This window comes from Copadichromis virginalis, linkage group LG7, assembly GCF_057382275.1.
Source record: "Copadichromis virginalis isolate Kocher_CV1m ecotype Utaka linkage group LG7, C_Virginalis_male_GT1.1, whole genome shotgun sequence".
Taxonomy (NCBI): domain Eukaryota; kingdom Metazoa; phylum Chordata; class Actinopteri; order Cichliformes; family Cichlidae; genus Copadichromis; species Copadichromis virginalis.
Genome location: NC_140624.1, coordinates 18,062,869 through 18,081,490, shown reverse-complemented (window position 1 = coordinate 18,081,490; position 18,622 = coordinate 18,062,869). Strand labels below are relative to the sequence as shown.

The 18,622-nt window shown below is 40.2% G+C and overlaps 1 protein-coding gene across 3 annotated transcripts in view; it reads right to left on the bottom strand.

The window, feature by feature from the left end:
* Positions 1 to 18,622, bottom strand: part of cntn1a (contactin 1a) — a 61,467-nt gene that overhangs the window by 14,151 nt on the left and 28,694 nt on the right. For 2 of the 3 annotated variants that reach the window (XM_085462316.1, XM_085462318.1), the window contains exons 2-10: positions 13,767 to 13,901; positions 10,573 to 10,611; positions 4,640 to 4,766; positions 3,818 to 3,996; positions 3,433 to 3,528; positions 2,697 to 2,903; positions 975 to 1,074; positions 456 to 637; positions 143 to 267 (exon numbers count right to left, since the gene is read on the bottom strand). In XM_085462316.1, coding sequence (XP_085318442.1) covers positions 143 to 267; positions 456 to 637; positions 975 to 1,074; positions 2,697 to 2,903; positions 3,433 to 3,528; positions 3,818 to 3,996; positions 4,640 to 4,766; positions 10,573 to 10,611; positions 13,767 to 13,821 — 1,110 coding nt within the window. In that variant the 5' untranslated portion in view covers positions 13,822 to 13,901. Of the gene's footprint in view, positions 1 to 142; positions 268 to 455; positions 638 to 974; positions 1,075 to 2,696; positions 2,904 to 3,432; positions 3,529 to 3,817; positions 3,997 to 4,639; positions 4,767 to 10,572; positions 10,612 to 13,766; positions 13,902 to 15,056; positions 15,541 to 18,622 lie in introns of those variants that run through there. The other variant, XM_085462317.1, reaches the window with a different exon arrangement.

Here is an 18,622-nt window from a genome sequence, read left to right as displayed (position 1 = left end):
TGCTCCTGTAACAACCCTTGGCTGCATACCGAACAGAGACGAGATCTAGACAGCCACCGAGAGGGCTCTGAGCATTTTAGAGTCATAGCTCATTTGCATTCACAGTTACAAGACAATAACAATCTATGAGTCTGAATAATACCGGTTCTCCATTTTTCAGCCAGCGGATGTGTGGATTAGGCTTGCCACTGGCTTTGCAGGACATGGTGTAGTCGCTCCTGAGGTCTTTTTCAGTGCTACGGATGTGCTCCACCCACTCTGGAAAAGCTGCAAGTGAGAACATTTAGATAAGGGGTTTGAGGAAAATCTTAAGATTTACCCTGTCTGGTGACAGTGCTAATAATAGCAGTGCTGACGAGTTTATCCCATAAAGCACACCTAGGAGAGATTTAATACAACTGATAAAGACTTTGGAAAACTACAGTATAAGTTAAGACAAGAAAATTTCAAATTACCTTCCACAGACACGCGAGCGGTGTGGTAGTCCTTTCCTTTCGAGTTTATCGCCTCACACTTATAGGTGCCACCGTCTTCAAATTGCACGTTGTACAGATGCAGTTGAGTCCCCGTCATATGCACCTCGTGGTTTGACGGCAGATGTCCGTCTATCTTCTTCCAGCGGATCTCAGGGACAGGACTGAAAAGGGCACACAGGGGAAAATAATGCACAAGCAGGCATAAGTTGTAACGCTTGTTGCATGCTCCACTATACTTATCATTCTGAAACATGGGTTGTAAATCATGTGACTTCATGAGCATTTGTCAGCAGCTGTAGAACTTTGAGAGCTCACAGAATGATATGTTTGGATCTGATTTCATTGTAAACGGAGCAGAACAGCCTCTGAAACTGAGTTCATATTCACTTAAACTTTCCTTTAAGAGTCGTTTTTATTGCGGATTACCTCTACATAGCTGGCTAGTGTGAAATTCTACAATCTAGCATTTTTTGTTTACCCATATTCTCTCTTACTTACTTCCCCAAAGCAAAGCACTCCAGGGTGACATTCTGCCCCACCAAAGCAGTGGTGTCAGGGAACTTGACTCTTAGGTCAGCCGGGTATTTCCTGATAGGACCTGAGTGGAAGAGCAACAAGTTATGATGTGTTCTGATTCTTAACCCAGTTTATAGATGCTAACAAAACAAATACTTTAAAATAATTTTGTGTTTGTTCTCAAGGTTTTCTTTGAAAATCTCACACCAGATTCACCATAATGCGTATATATGGAACTCTTATATCCCATACTGTGTGTGTGATTAGGTTATTTGTTTCTGTGAATGTAATTTTGTCATTTTTTTTAATCTTACAAAGAAGTATTAATCTGTTCCTACTCGGTATCCTTACTTGTAATTTGCAGTTTAAAAACTCGGGTCCAGGACTAGATCCAGGGCCCTGGATTTCTGAATGTCTCATCCACTCTGCTGTTTCTTTATCAACTGAGTTACTTTAAGTTTAACCACTGTTCTATAGCAATCAGTAATCAGGTGGTTAAAACACAAGATATAAGCAACAACAATGCCGTTGCTGACTGATGAACACACATGGGACACAGTGAAATCATATACTCAGAGCATTAAAGTGAAAGAAATGCCTATAGAATGTAATAAAAGCTTTATTTAGAGCCCTAAGCATGACTCATGTTTACATGCTTAAACACATTAACAGAATGTATAAAATTCTGTATACACATTCATAAAACCTGGACAAATACACACACACACACACACACACACACACACACATAAAAATTAGATAGAGGTAAATAATGTAACATCATACCCAGAAGACACGGCATAATACATGTATGCCTGAGAGAGCCCAAACAACTGCTCAGCTCTGTCCCCGGCCCCCTTGATGGAACAAATCCTTCTAGCTTGTGTTCTACTATTCAACACATGCTTGCCACAAGTAAAACTAGCTCAGAGTTTGACAGCGATGAAAGTAAACGTCTAATGGATTCTTGGAAACCCCTTAAGGAAAAATGTTAACATTGCTTAGTTTGGTTTTTGAACCCATTACTTCAAGCTGTTCAGAAACATACGGCCTAAATAAATAAGAGCACATACATCTCTTTAGTTTCTGTCCTTCGTTTTGGCACAGTTTATGTTTCCTCTTGTCCTCTGTAGCCGGCTGGCTCTGTCTCAAAACAAGCATCATGTGTCAGTCTACTACTGAGTTCATTTAGTTCTGTAAATTTAATTTAAAAAGTCAATACCAGGGACATGACCTTAATGCATTTAGAGCAAGCAACGCTGTCATTAAACACAGTGCTACAGTAGGGACAGGAGGAAAGAATTGCAGCCGACGCAGCATTTTAGTCACTTCCTGTCTTCAAGCATCTCTTAACACTTGAGGTCCTGCCCTATAATCACACCTCACTGGCAAAATAATGTGAGAATTAATACAGGAAACCACATCTGAGGAAGTGTGGCATTTATAGTAGACACATATTTAATCCCTGTTGAATCCCTCCGTTTTACTGACATAATTGCTGTACATTGCAAGCATAAATTGGTATTAAACACAGTATTTTACGCATGAATTCTTGGAACCTTTTTTATAATTTTGTATTCCATTTTCTATTTGTGCTTTCTGTTAAGCTGCAGAACCCAAAAGTCTGTTACTACTACTTTAGCAACAATCAGAGTCAAAAGCAACAACAAATAGACAACAAGAAGTAGAAACCGGGGTACTAACGTTCAGTCTGAGGCTCGAGGGGGATGTAGTTGGAGAAGACACTCTTGGAAATAGACGGGCTTGAGGCGATGCAGGAGTAATTTCCTCTGTCCGAGGAGTCCACCTTAGAGATATAGAGGTTGCCTGTTATCTGGGAGACAAAACGTCGCTTGTCCGGTATGATGAAGGTCGGGAATTCATTGAGGATCCAGCGGAATGACAGCTCGGCTGAACAGAAAGAGGAACAGCAAAAGGCACCTGTCAGTCAAGAGTCTGGGCTTATCCACTGCTTTTGAAACAGTGAAGGAGGCTGGATGTGAAGCAAGGGCACTCTGAATGATCTGGTAAGCTTGTGAAGACAACAATCTCTTTATCTTAATAGCTAAGAAGCTAACCATGTCCTTAACAACAGTGTACAAAATATCTGATTAATTCATTTCAGTTCACCAAGTTCATGAAAACAGCAGTGAGGATATGTGCATGAATGGTCACAATTATTTAACATGACAGAGTCGCTGTGTCAAGGACCAGAGTAAAACTTAAAGCAATGCAAGCAAGTTCATTTTCCATACGACTTGTCTTGGTCCCAGAGTTTTGTGGGTTCAGATTTCTTTCGGGTTTTTGTGAAGGGATTATGTTCTAGTCTATATTGTTTACGGTCTTCTGTAATTAACTAGATGTTAATGCTGCAAAATATTAGGGCTCATTCTTTTTAGGAACATCCAGCAACAGCAGGCTAAGGCTTCACATGTTGTACCTGGATAATGCGGTGGGGGAGCGCAGAGCAACACGGCACCCTGTCCCTCTTTGACATACACTGACGACCTCTCCTCCGATGAGAAAAGATCGAGATCTGAGAAGGGGAGAGAAAATAATTACATCCCGTCATCACATGTTTTAAAGATCTCTGCAAAACGACACTTACGGTGTAAGTTTTGTATAAAGATCAACGATTCTTTTGAAAATGAGTTGTGATCTCTGAGTGCATTAGCATTTCACAAATTATATTTGTCATACTGAATTTGATTTGTCCCAGTTGTCCTTGTCATTTCAGTTTGCATAATATGCATGAAAGTACAGCAAGGCAGCGCTGTTAAAAATAGGAGATGCTTTACACATCAGACTGTAAATGGAAAGCTTACATCCAAACTGGACAGAGGCCTCTCTGCTTACGACCGTGCCATACGTGTTGGTAGCCAAACAGGAGTATTGACCCACATGTTCAGTCTTATCAGGCTTGCTGATGACCAAGTTTCCTCCTACTAAACTGTAGTGACTACCCCCTGCATCCAAGTCAATTTCCATGCCGTCCAGCTTCCACCTGCAACACAAACGATCAGGGTTAGCACAGCCGCCCTGTTTGAAAGGAGTCAGAGTCGCGTTCTTTTTCTTGTTGTTTCTAGTTGATTTTACATCGAATAACACGAGCAGATAACTTATCTGAAGCACTGACATACATTACAAAGTCTGACAAGTGACTGCACTAAAGCTGATCTTTTACCGTAAGTTTACCAGATTTCATAAACTGAGGGCTTCTCTATTAAAAAATGACAAATTTTAATGCTTTGAAAGGCAGAAGAGAGTGCACTATAAATGAACCCTCTTAAACACTCAATGCCAGCTGCGGTCAAAGCTAATTCCTTCCCCTCTGACATCTAATTCTGGGCTCCTTGACAGTGAAACCGATTTAAGGGATGCAGAGCAATCTAATTTACATGTATTTGCGACTAAATTGAAACAGATGATCTAAAACACTTTAAATTTTGAGTCCAAAAAAATTAAATGAAAAAAAAAAGTTATTTTTGCTAAATCTGCTTCAGAATTTTATTTGTTCATCACCATTAAGGTAACATCTTTGTGAGCACGCAGTTTGACAGCAGGTCAGAAAACAGTCTGAGGGATTGTGAGAGGTGAGAGGCACATAACATGCACAGCATGTAGTGTATATTCGGAGCATATGTTACTTGTATGTGGCAGGTGGATTGGCTCTAGCCCGGCAGTTCATGGTAATTTTGGCCTCGGGTGACTCCTCAGGGTAGATGGTATCCACCGGCTGCTCCTCAAACACTGGTCCGTAACCTGTGACTTCATCTGCAGGCAACAAACAAACCAGACCAAGGGTTAATAACTAAGAGCAGTCTTACAGAGAAGTGAAATCAAGTTTCAAGAGCATCACATTTGTCTCCCATTTGTCAGCTGTGGGGCAGTTTAATCAAAAACAAGAGAACTGGGTTCAGAAATAACACAAGAAAAGATACAAATAAACAACAACAACAAAAACAACATGCTGACTAGATTGTGAGATTGCCTCTGTGAGGACCTGCCATTTAATATGTCAGCCTGATTTGCGTTTTTCACAGACATGCACACCTAGCTTAGACGCCGGGTTTAGATAAATCCCAGTTGTAGCTGTAACTAATCTAATTCTTGAGTCCGCACAAACTCTCTTTCAGGCATCGACACAGGGTAATAAGCCTCTGCTTTATTCCAAACCACAAACTCACACTAATTATGGCAGAGATGTGCTCAGTCAGGTGCCAAACCAGAGTGACGCATTTATCAGTTGCCAGTGGATGTTATTGTTCCACACTAATACAAATCCTCCAAGTGGAAATGCCAACTTTACTTAGCATAATCCAAACCTGCTTCATACCGTATCTGTCATCCTCGGCGCTGCGGAGAAGCGCAGCACAGGAAATTTCAGATTCAGCGCTCTCCTCGATGAAAACGCGTTTCTTGGTTCAAGCTTCCTTTTAAAGCATCGTCAGGCACACGTAATTAGCCCCAATTACTCATTAAAACAGACAGACATCACGAGCAAAGGCATGAATAAGACATAAACACAATGCCAGGCTATGAATAAGCAATGAGGTGAAATGTTCCCAAATGCTGATTATTCTCTCAGATCAAGAGCGTGTGTAGGTGACTGCGGCAATACAAATGTGCGGGCGCGCACATGTGTGTTATTCCCTCGCGTCTCTGAGTTCTAAGAGAGCACAGCTGACACCTCAATGGGGAGAGGCCGGCTCTTTCAGACGGCGATATCCTGCGCCTCTTCGATCCAGGGCAGTACTTACAGATTCGCTCACTCTGAAAATGTCACATCGACAGACTCTGCGACCTTTAGAAACCCAAACAAAGGACCATTATATTTATAGGATCCTTCTATCCGTAATTTACATCACAAAAGCAGTCGGGTATATTTGTGTAGCGTGACAACAAAATAGAACGAGAGCTGTACACATTCCAGCAGTCAAATATGTGATTGCTGGCTATTTTCAAGGAATATCCAAAACGGATCATGCAGTTTAACCAGTAAATTAGATGCATATTCTTCTGCCTCGACTGTCACGAACAGAAAAAAGCAGGAAGGCAGAATTATAACCACATTTGCAAGTTAGCTATACCCTCCGCAGCCAACCAGAAGGCAACAATTAAGACATTAGGAGACAGGATCATCTCCCACTCACACTACAGCAGCCAACCATGTGCAAGTACTTGACATTGATGTAAATCCCAAGGACTCTGAATTACCACTGAGAGAGAAATTACACATATAATAAATGGGCCATTGTGGGGCTGATGGAAGGCAAATTAAGTGAGGATCTATGTTCTGGGAACAAGAGAGGTGAAAAAAGAAATGAAAGAAACAGAAAACATGAAAGAAACATAAGATTCAGTAGAGTAAAGGGAATCTACTGACCCTTTTCTACTGCTAGGCTTAGGCTGTGCTGCGTCGGTGTCATGAAAAAATACTGCAAATGCGAGACTGTGGAGGTTGGAAGGGAGTCACTGAGGCTGCACTGCAGTGCTGAAATAGCAGCTGAAGTGTAACTCAGACATGAGCACTGGTGCCGTTCCTATGCTTTTCCTGTAATGGGGGACGTGGCAGATGGTGGAAGGGGGCTGTTAAACAGGCCGCACAAGACCCACAGCCTGGAGACACACACGGGCCTCTTACATTCTCCCTGCCTCGTTTCATTTTCTCTGTCTCAAGCTCTCCCTGGATTGCCTCTGTCCCTCCACCACCTTTCCAATCTAAATCCTGCTGTCACGGTTTGCTCCCCTTTTCTTTGATTTACTTCCACAACTACTTGGGTCTCTGAGCTTTCTGGTTGTTAAGGTTGCTTTATTCAGTACATGTTCTGTTTTGGTTTTTTTCTTAGTGACATGTCTTGACAGTTTTATATAACCCAAATATGCACCATTTGCACAAAATCTAAGGATTTCTAGAGGATGAAGCACACTGACACCATTATCACAGGTGGGATTTGTGGCTCTGAATCAAATACGGGATGTACTGCTATTAAAATGTGTCTTGCCAATTATAATGCATCATAATAACTTTAATAATCAATTCATTTTTCTAAAGTGCTGTATGTTCATCTTAATACTTTTGTGTTCACTGTTGTGCAAAAAAAAGGTCTTTTCTCAGCTCCCCACCTAAACTCTTTGCGCCCTCATTTCAAAGGAGTCTAATATGCGAAGTTCAAAACAAAACACAATACGATACTGTCGCTAGTCACTCCATTTCATTCTTCTCTTTCCTAATCTGTATCTCTCACAGGTTCTCTTCTTTCCCTGCATAAAACCCTTTCTGTTCTCGTTTTGGCACTACTTCGCCTTGGATGTACTGAGCCTTCCCGTTTAGCTGGCAAGTAATTATTTACCCAGTTGTCAACTGAGTGATCCCACCTCCTACTTACACACAAAAACACACAAAGAAAGAAAGAAACATGGACAATAAGTCTCAAGAAAAGGCCACATCTGTTCAAAAGGAGAAGAAGCACACACACAGTCAGGAACGCTCTGTCTCCTGAGCCTGCTGGAAGTGATCTTCCACTGGACCTGCTTCATTATCAGACACAGACAGTCTGATTCAGCCGAACAGCAGGTAAGCTTAGACTCTCATTTGAATTTGAAAAACCAAAGCTTGTTATTTCAGGAGGCTGTTATCTTTCATAGCAATGGTTTCTAATGAGACATCAATTATTCATTATGGTTTTAGGTATAATCTCAGTTGAATCACAATTACTTGCTGGCTAGAAGTATTATAAAACATATATTCAAAATCTGTTTGTTTTTTCACTTTTAAGTGCCTTTATTTTATTTGCAGCCATTTCTCACATTGCCATTCTGCAAAAAACAATGTTCTGAAGCAGTTTTCCTGTCGTATCCCAGTAATCACATAATTAGTCCAAATCCCAGAAGAAGGTAATTCTCTAATGAATTTAACTTTGATCACAACCGTGCTTTACAGCAACATCTGTAGTATGGCTTGTTTGCATGACCAAGTGAGTGTCCAAGTGGGACAGATAACATATTGTATCCTTCTGGCACTAAAAGCACAATGCAATAAAATAATTGCCCACAAACCCCCGAGCCACATCATGAGCGAGGGTGGTAAACCAAACTCTCCCTGGAGTGAAAAACCTACTTTTTAAAATCGTATGTTTTTAAAAAAAAACTTGCCTCACTGCAGGCCAAAGTACTCACAGAGGTATGGCCCAGGGTACGGCCAGGGTCAGTCATGCAGGGTATGTTTAATTTGTTACCAGCTGTGCTGTTACAACTGCACTCGAAAGAAAATATTGTTTGATAGAGCAGAACTATCGAAGATAATATACATCTTTGAACTTGAGTCCAAAGATTTTCACTTTTATACGCATTGATGTGTAATGCTCGATGACTGGAATCTCCGTATTAGTCTGCAGCTGTAAAAGTTTGCTCTGTATGTGTGTGTCCAGCTGAGAAGTGATTTAAAAAGGCAGCATTAAGATTTTAATACTTTTACAGCCATCGTTCAGCCCGACAATGGGTGAGCACTTGGTACTAAAGAGGCAGGCATTAGGTGAGCTCTACTTTAGCTTTAACAGCAGGATGATGGGGATAAACACTGCTACGAGCTGAATGATAAGCAGTTCAGTTATATGAAAAAAAACCTGCTTCTGCAGCGTGTCCCAGCTGGAAGGCTGTCTACACGATGTTCTGACCTTTAAGAAACTTGCTATCGACACCGATGACTACACCTTCATCCTTATCCAGGTTTGACAAAGAGTTCAAAATCACCAAGCCTAAGCAGCAGTTTCTCACATTTCTTTCAGTGCCGAGTGACCTTAAAAACAACTGATGTGGGCATCAAAAAACAGCCAGCAGAGCCCAAACTACATCATGTTCTGTTATTTCTGTAAACATGAAGAAATAATGTCAGCTTGTTCAGGAGGTGATACTCCACAAGGACACATAAGAAAAAAAAGGTCAATACTTCAAGAAAAGGTGAAAGACAATCAATGGCAAAGCATCAAGAACAAAAAGTGACCAACAGAAAAACAAGATGCTCACTGGAGCCATCAACAATTCAACCTGCGAACAGCATCACGTGTTTCTAAGCAACAAATCAGCAAGCCTTCCTTCTACCAATTAATCCCTTGCCGACAGCCTGCTTCACCTTTATTTTTCTCCTAGAGACAAGCACACTGGGCGAATAGTAAGTCAAAAAACAGAAATTACAGCCTCTCCTACCTTAGGACCAAATAATCAAAACTATCAGTAAGTATAAAGTATAATGGTTCGTAAACTAGCTATATAAATATGTAGGCTGTCTCAATCAATTATGTAAATGTAAATATGACTTCTTTTTTTTTACATTTACAGTGTGTGTGTGTGTGTATGTGTGCGTCTACATATATGAAGACGAAATGCACATTATTTCCCTTCTTTGTCTCATCTATCACCCCCAAATAGCACCACGGTGAAGCCTGACAGCTCAAATACAGTCCCTAGCTCTAAATACCAGCCTAGGTTCATATGCATAACATCTTGGATCCAAACCATCTCTATTAGAATTAATGTACATCTGAAAGAAGAAGAAATGCAGAAATAGAAACAGTGGAAAAAACATTATGTCTGGGTTTTTTCATTAACCCTATCCCACTGTGGACGAGAAAGGGAGCCATCTGTCACTGCTTGAATGGGAATCCTGAAAGCGAAATTCTCTGGTAGTTTGACCACTTCAGTTGGCAGGGGTTGGACAAAAAACAGTGAAAGCCCATTTGTAGCACACTTACTTCCTCTCTTGGCTTTTAAGAGTATCTGCAATAATGAGTTGATCAACGTAACACAAAAGCTTGAGAACTGTTTACTGTAATTAAGGAGAACAATGAAAAGAAGTTGTATTTATATTATAAATAAAGCTATGCTTTATAATAGTTACACTGTATTGTTTTTATGCTGAACCCTTAAAGGCAGTTGTATTTTATGTGAAAAGTGTCTGCTCACCAGAAGACTTTTTAAAATAACGTGTCCTCGCGAACTATGTCAGCTGCATCTGCAGCTGTGTAAAATTTGGTGAAGCAGAGGTCAGCATCCTGACGTCTTGCAGGAATAAACACATTAAAGAACCAAAGTGTTTTTATTTCTGTAGGAAGGGACAGCAAATAGAAAACTTGGCAAATGCCAGTAAAGAGTTAGAGCTATTTTCTTTTAATGCAAAAAGAAATCAAAACCCTTCTCAAAAAGTCTAGTAACATAGCCTTGACTAAAAACAGAGGCTGTCAAGAAGGCCACAACTCCACTGACCTGCCAGAGCAGACAGTCTCTGGTTTAGAAAATATAAATCAGATGGAAACGAGCCTTTGAATTTTGGTACATTCCTGCTTTTGATAACCCGTCTCCATTTACTAGAATGCTCAAAAAGATTCAAAGGCACATTGGCAAAAGAAATATGTCTATGGCCAAGTGTCAAAAGATATTCAGAAAACATAACACATGACACATAAGCTTGTGGCCTTTTCTGTGACCTCAAAACTTGATCTCTGACATTTATGAATGTTTTTGTTAAAGGGAATCCCAGCACAATATACGCTGATAATTATATTTGACATATAATTACACTTACCTCCATAAAAGTCAGGTACCTCCCCAATGACAGACACACCTGGAACATTTAACAAAAGAATGTCAAGTCAAGCCAGCGTACAATCTCGGCTCTGTAAATATGAAATACAAAGTACAACCGAATGGAAGAAAGCAGTCCTACCAACCAGATACTAAAACATTTATCATAAGTGTTCAACACAGTTCTATATTTAGACTTCATTTATACTTTTTGTGTCAGTGTAAGTCTTATTATGGGCCAACTGAACCACAGAATCACAGACACGCACACACTCACTGCCTATACTTCTGCTGTAGGCTAGTGTGTACTTGACTTTTGCCCAACTGTCATGGCAGTAATGTCACATTAATCTTTGTTGGGGCTAAACTAAAATGTCAAGCCAATGTTCTCTACCCACAATAAAGACCAGAGACTGCTGTTTGGCTGTTGTCTGCTTAGATGAAGCAGCCATATACCTGGATTTGAACTTTAGTTAATCATGTACGATGCATGCAGCTGGTACAAAATACAGCTAATGGCGTCAAAACAAAAACCAAAAGACAAGATAATACCCCTGTTTTAGACTCTCATCACTGGCTTTATAAATGACTTCAAGATTTTACTGATCACACTGAAATGCTTCAGGGTTTACAGTAATTCTCTGCTACATTGCTGCTCTCCTGTGAGCCAGGGTATATGATGAATATAAAAATCCAAAGAATTTTAATGTATGTTATCTATATAGGGCTGTGCGATATGACCAAAATCTCATATCCCGATATAAGACATCTATCGTCCGATAACTATATAAATCACAAAACTTTAACATTTTCTGTAAATTCTGTGAATCTCGTGCAGCTCGACTTGCTCAACTTCGACTTGTTTCCAGCTGGGCGTCGTGTACCTGGAGTCGAGTGTTTTAACTGATGCATGAAACGATATATTTTTAGACATAAGTTGTAACGGCCGCCGTTTTCTTTTGTGAGTATTTATTACACGACGTGCTGCGGGGAAAAGCCTGTTCTAACGTTTGAGTCTAAGGTTTATTTTTTTAGCACCTGATGGCTATTTTTTGCTTCTCATCCGTAGATACTCTGCATACTCTTTCACGTGATTCAGTTTATTTTGAAAAATCTCAACAGGATCTTGCGCTTTATTGTGAAAGGTTTGTGGAAAATAAACAAGCAGACACGCAGTGGTTTTACCGTCTTTGTTGCTAACGACAACGCATAAAAACAGGCGCTTGTCCGTCCGTAGTGTGGTTATATTAAATATAAGAGAAAGAGAGAACTTTAGGAAATTAATATAGCCACTACAGTGACCATCAAAACAATGAAAAAAATATTGCCGTAAACGTTTATTTTGCGACACCTCGAAACAAACGATAGCGTAAAATTAAACGATAGACATTTTTATATCTTCATCCGATATATATCGTTATATCGAACAGCCCTATATCCATATGTGAAGTTGTTTTTTTTTTTAAAGCAAATAGACGTCAATAATAGGGGTGCAACAATACTTGTGTCAATATTGAACCGTTCGATACACTGCTTTTGGTTCAGTACGCATATGTATCGAACAATACAAATTTTTTTATTTATTTTATCAACTTTTCTTCTGACGATTCTGTCTGTGTTAAGCGTTCAGTGGTTCTGCGTTTGACTACTCCGCCTAGGCTGCACTGTTGAGTGCAGATCCACTGAGCACAGCGCAAGCTAGCAAGACAGAAGCTAAGCTCGTTGCAACATGGCAACTGCCTCAACGCTACCCGAAATTGAACCTCCCCCACCCTCATTCAGATCTGGCGTTTGGAACTATCTTGGTTTTCAAGTGAAGCATGACCCTGAAGGTAAGCGCGTCATGGACAAAAGTAAAACAGTATGTCGGATGTGCCACGCAATGCTCAATTACATGGGTGGGAACTACTGCGTTAGCGCACTTAGCTTGTTAACGTGTTGATGCCGTCCAGCCCCAAGCGCGGGGGCTTGTTGTTGCAGCAACATTAAATTTAAAAACTGTACTTTTGAGTTAAAATATATATTTATAATTTTAATAAATGACAAATTGGCATGTTCATGCCAAATTAAAAAGGCATGAACATTTTTTGTATCGAAAAAATATCGAACCGTGACACCAAAGTATCGAACCGAACCGAACCATGAATTTTGTGTATCATTGCACCCCTAGTTAATAAGCGCTGCATGTGTGATAATGTTGGTGCAACATTCCATTCAGATTGACTCACATGTTAAGGAGGAGATAGGACACATGCACATACGCTACGATCATCATAGTAAAATGATTTTGAGAAAGATGTGTAGAGCCCAGAGAGTCACAGTCCACATGCTCTGATTTTTTAGCTCATGTGAAATCAAATTTCAAACAAGCGAGAACTGCCTGTGGTATAGGGACACAGAGACAAAGAGAAGGTTGTTTCCTTTTTAGACAGGTCATTTTCAGGCCTGCTGTTTTCTGTCTACTTTGCTTTCTTTCCAACACAGCAGATTGCACAGCCACATGCTGCCCTCAGAGGCACACGACTGCCAGCTTTGGCCTATCAGATATAGCCTACGTATCATTTTTTATCATCTTGTTGCCATCCTTTGAATTTATGCTACGCTGTAACTACTTAAACCTGTTAAGATTTCTCTGCTGCATTACAACAAAATCCATCTTAACTGGATTGATTAAAATTACATTTTTATAAAAAAAATTTCTTGAAGCACACATGACTGCCAGCATCGTTAGTTTTCATAATGTCCTTTGGAGCTGGCATTTAGCAGCTCGTTCACACTTTGTCATTCTTGCTCTTCATTCATGGACACACTGACAATCCAGTTTTGACAAGTGTGCTACTATGCGTGCTGCCAGCCACCTGTATGATTTTTATCCTTTACGCTTTGTAGCTGGAACCGCTTGTCAAAGTGTGCATGAGACACTATTTACTGACAAACTGCTACTGCCAAAAGAATCCCCGACAACCAGGTTTTTACGCAGCAGTACTCAAAAGCTGAAGGGCATGTGAGTAAATGCAAAGCTAAATGGCAAAGTCCTTTTGAATGTTGCATTACTGTTTGAAAAGAAACTTGTCAGGGAGCAACTGCTCAGCTAAATGCAGCATATCACCAGTGTCAAGTATGATTTCTGTCATTCAAATTAACCTCAGAGGTTGTTTGTCTAACTATTTTCTTTGAGTTTAATGTGCTTCATACCCGAACAGCTGCATGAAAGGACCAGGAGATGGAGCAGCAGGGTGAGGTGCAACATGATGTTGAATTGAGGACCACCTGGTGGGGTTAGAGCCAGAAGCTCAGTTGATGGAACATTAGCAGGACTGCTTGTTTTTCCTAAAAGAGATAAAGAAGAAAAGGAAAAAAAGCAGAAAATTTGACAGTTAGAAACATCAATTTTGTAGCCAGTACAAAGTTCACAGATAGATTATAAAAACAACCCCTGGCTTGATTACTATGGCAAAATAATGACTAACAAAACGTAATCTGCTAAAGACGGTCAAGATAATGAGACAGGAAACAAATATAACTAAGAACAAGGCCAAGAAGAGAGTCAGCTACCAAAGTAAATAAGGAACTAACTGAGAGGATGACAAATGAACACAGAAGTAACCATACAGTATAAAAAAATCAGTGGGAAAACTATCACAAATCACAGAGTATCTACAACTCAAACACAATAAGAGCTAAAAGGCTCAAAATGCAAGAGACAAAAGTTTAAAACCATAAATGAATAAACAAAAAGAAACTAAGAAAACAGATCCATATGAGAAAACACCTGAAGATCTGAATAAAAAACACTAAAACATGACATAGGAGGTGATAGGGGAGGATAAATGACACAGAACGAAAGGGGAAAAAGAATAACTAGGCACAAAAAATAAGAACATTTCTGTTTGGGCAATAATTTCTGTGTGATAACAAAGCTTCTTGGTAGAGCTGGGCGATAGAACGATAACGATATGTATCGCGATATAACTTTTACTCGATAGAGAAATTAAGCTATCGCGATAGACCTCGCCGCTCTTGTCCTCTTAAAAAAATAAAATAAAAAATAAAAAAAGGTCAGCCAATCTAAATTAAGTAGCGCAGAGCCGAACCAATCACAGCCGCAGCGTCATGTCGCGTGACTTGTTACTGCAGCACAAGTGCCAAGCAGCACGTGTGTTTGTTTGGGAAGCAGCCAGTGGGTAATGGAGGAAATGAGTGTGCCGACTAGAAAAATCAACCGAGCGTGACCGAAGAGTAAACAGATGATGGTTCCAATGCCGGAGAGATTGTCGAACGGAAGAGCCATAGAAGTTCCGTAGTGGGAAGGTATTTCGGCTATTTCAAGTCTGACAAAAAACAGAGTAGTGTGCACTGTAAATTGTGCCGAAAGCAAGTCTGGAAATACATGCGTCACACTGCGCCACGTTATTGTTTCGGTGAAATGAATTTCTACAATACTGTTACTGTTAATTCTACTCTCTGCAGTGTTTAAATGCTTACATATACACACAGTTACTGTCCCTCCACACATACGACTCGGTTCTGCTTCTATGCCCCAGCTTTGTTTACTTTTTCCCACCGAGGCTTCTAGACTTCTGATTGGCCAACATTTCTGCACGGTTAGGAATCTAGCGCCACCTGCTGCTTTGGCATGTTCATAGCAGCGTTTTCCTTCATTTCTGCCTTTATGTGTGGACGGGATTATTTTTTAAAACGAAAAAGGAAAATCTCCGTTTTCAAAAATACCCGTGTACGTGTGGACGTAGCCTCAGTCTCTGACTGGAAGCGCTAATTCGTCATTCGGCTTTTGTCAGACTAAAGTAACTGTTAAAACTGTTTGAAAAGCTCAGCTATACAACAAGGAGAGATTGAGAATTTCCTTTTAGTTCTCAGTTTATTTGATATTGACAAAAGTTAGTCAGTTTTGTCTGTTCTTCTGTAAAACAAACTAAGATTTATTTTTAGAATTAATATTTTGTTTCTAAGTGGAATTGACAATTTAGTCTGTTTCGTTTGTTCTATTTTGAAACTTAAACGCATTAGCGGCTGCCTTTTGTGTAGTTTGCAATATTTGCCTTTATTTATCTGAAAAAGTCTCATGTTCCTTAAGTACATCTACCCTGTTGAACTTATTATGGGAAATAAATATTTAAATAAAAACAAGCTGCTGATTATTTCACATTTTACTTGTGAGCAACAGCACATTTAAATCTTACAAATATAGTTATTTGGCTTATATCGTGATAGATATCGTTGTCGCCTGAAATGAAAAAAAACATATCGTGATATGAAAAAATCTCATATCGCCCAGCTCTACTTCTTGGCAATCAATGTTGTACAGTTGGAAAGCCTTTTCATTTCAACAGGCACTGGAAAGAAATGTAAAAGTGTTTAAAGACAAGAAACAGGAGATTATTAAAAACAGACAACTCCACTACAAGCTCTACAACATTGAAGAAATGCACAAAGAGCTGCAGTTCAAGATTCAAGATACGGAGAAAATAATGAAAGCTTGCAAATAATACTTGACGAAGCACTGCACAGCGCACAGAAATGCAGAGCAAGCTCCAAGACGTGGATAAAAAGCATCAAGCGCTGCAAGTAATGTTTGATGACACGCTGGCAAGGAATCCCAAAATGCTTAAAGAGAAAGAGCAACAGGAAGAAATGCAGAGGGCGATCCAACTTATTCTCCAATACTTGGAGAACAAAAAGACTTTTTTATAATGAAGTCAAGGAAAAAAACCATGGAGCCCAGGAAAATAAAAGGAAAGAAGAAAAGGAGGAACTGGGAAAATATGCAGAGATGCAGTGTAGGATCCAAGAAATTGTGGGGGGGAAAAAACAACAGCTCCAAGTACTCTAGCTTAAAGTACAGGAACGATTCAAGAAATGTAGAAGAGAAATCAGGAGTTACAACACAGCACAGTATAACAGAAGAAGACACACAAGCATGAGGCAAAGAAAATTCAGGAGGAGAAATACAAAGAACTGAAACAAAGCCAGATTTGAAGAACTGGACAAAAGGTTCAAGAAATTCAAGGAGCTGAACACAGAAACAATTGTTTAAGTAAAAAAAAAAAAAAAAAGCAAAAAAAAACCCTGACAGCTCCAGGAACAGTTTCTGAAAAAGAAGAAAAAAGTGCTTCAGGTTTTTCCAGAAGAAGACCTCTGCTGCTTCATCACATAATCATGAACAAAAGCTGCCTTCTCTTCCTCCACCTTATTCCCCATCTCCTTTTTTCACCCCTCCTCTCTCCCTCCATTACCCTCTCTGCCTTTCTCACCTACCTCCACAACCCTCTCCCTCCCTTCTTCACCCTTTTCCCTCTCTCCCCCTCAACCCCCAACCGGTTGCGATAGATGGCCTGGTACTGATGGAGGTTTCTTTCCTCACCATTGCCCATCACCTAGTGCATGCTCATAACGGATTTCTGGGGTTTTCATTCCTCTGTCTCTTTCCTCCTTTCTATCCCTTTCTTTTTGCCTATTTTTCCCTTATACTTTTCCTTTACACCACACTTTTTTCCTCTCTTCTTTTCCACTATCACTCCCAACCTGTTTCTTCACTCCTGAGAACACAGGGTAAGGTAACAGGGGGATAATAAACACAATCAATCATAAAAACATCATACTCTAGAAGTATCTGTCATGGTTTCCTGATCCTCCTGGTTTGACTCATCCTTTTCTCTCTATCACTCTCTATGCTCTCTCTCTCCCTATCCTCTGAGTCTGTGTGTGTGTGTGTGTGTGTGTGCGTGTTTATTATTTTTCATTTTTATTATTCAAAGTGTAGTCTTCTTATCACAGCATTACAGTGTCTCTAACGTGGAAACAGAATCACGATCAACTTGTGTCACAGCACATAACAAGTTTAACTAGCCATTTGTCGCCACTACGTGGACCATGACAGTGAAAATTCATCTTCACCACGTCTCTGATTCCCGTCAGCCTCAAAGGCGTCGGATCCTTGAAAGGTTGACACCTGATGATTGGCATTTGGACAATTTCCTGAAGAAACCCTGAGCGCTGGTTAAGCTGAGCAGGCGTCTCGTCTCTTACTCACTACCCCTAAAATCTTAACGCCACGCCACCAGCTCTCAGCCTCATTCCCAGTAACACAATATGAAAAGCAACAGCTGTGTGTTTGTGTGTGTGTGAGGGAACACAAAGAGAGCTTTGACAGAGATAAGAAGCGGAGGAGAGATCACATAAAGGTGGAAAATATTTGGCGTGAAATTGTTAATTCAGTATCTTTATTTACTTAAGGGTGTAGAATCAGGTCACACTGGAAATGGTTCATGTGTTTAGAAGAAATTCAAATTGTACTGCCCACAAAACGAACCCACAGGGAAAGAAAAAAACATTTTTTACATCTTTTGACATTTTGAGAGCCGGCAGAGTAATAACACAGAGAAAATTCTCCAATTTACTCCACAGTTTTGTCTGTCAATCAACCCAAACCTGGAGGCCTCGTCTACACTCATATATTAATTTTCTGGTGTTACAGCACTGAGCATCAGCTCAATACCAGCAGACCTGTCTGAGGTCATTCTGGTTTGGTGAGTGTTGATTAGAGTATAATTGAACATGAGGCAGACACTATTGATTCTTTGTGAACAGCCTGAGGTGTCAGCTGGCAGAGACTCAGAGGTGTGACAGTAGGATTGAGATATCAGCACTCGCCAGACAAATGGAGTCTTATTACAGAAAAACGGATTATGACAGAAGAGAGTGCATGTAATATGACAGCTTTGCATGACACAAACAAAGCTGGACTTACTGTATGACTAAACGTTTTAATACGCCGACGCATGGCGGGGACGCACACAAAAATGAGCCGCGCCATAAACAGGCAGACGCACTGTAAACCATACCATGTGCACGGTATGCTGGGACATGATGTCCGAGCTGCACAGCTCCTCGAAAGCCGCAGAGAAGGGATTTCATCTTTACGCTGGATTGTATCCTAGCAACACTTTTCAAAAGCACCAGTTTCTGTGCTGTGGGGGGTCTTTTGTGAACGGCAATCAAACAACGCAAACACTCATTTTAATCTAGAACAA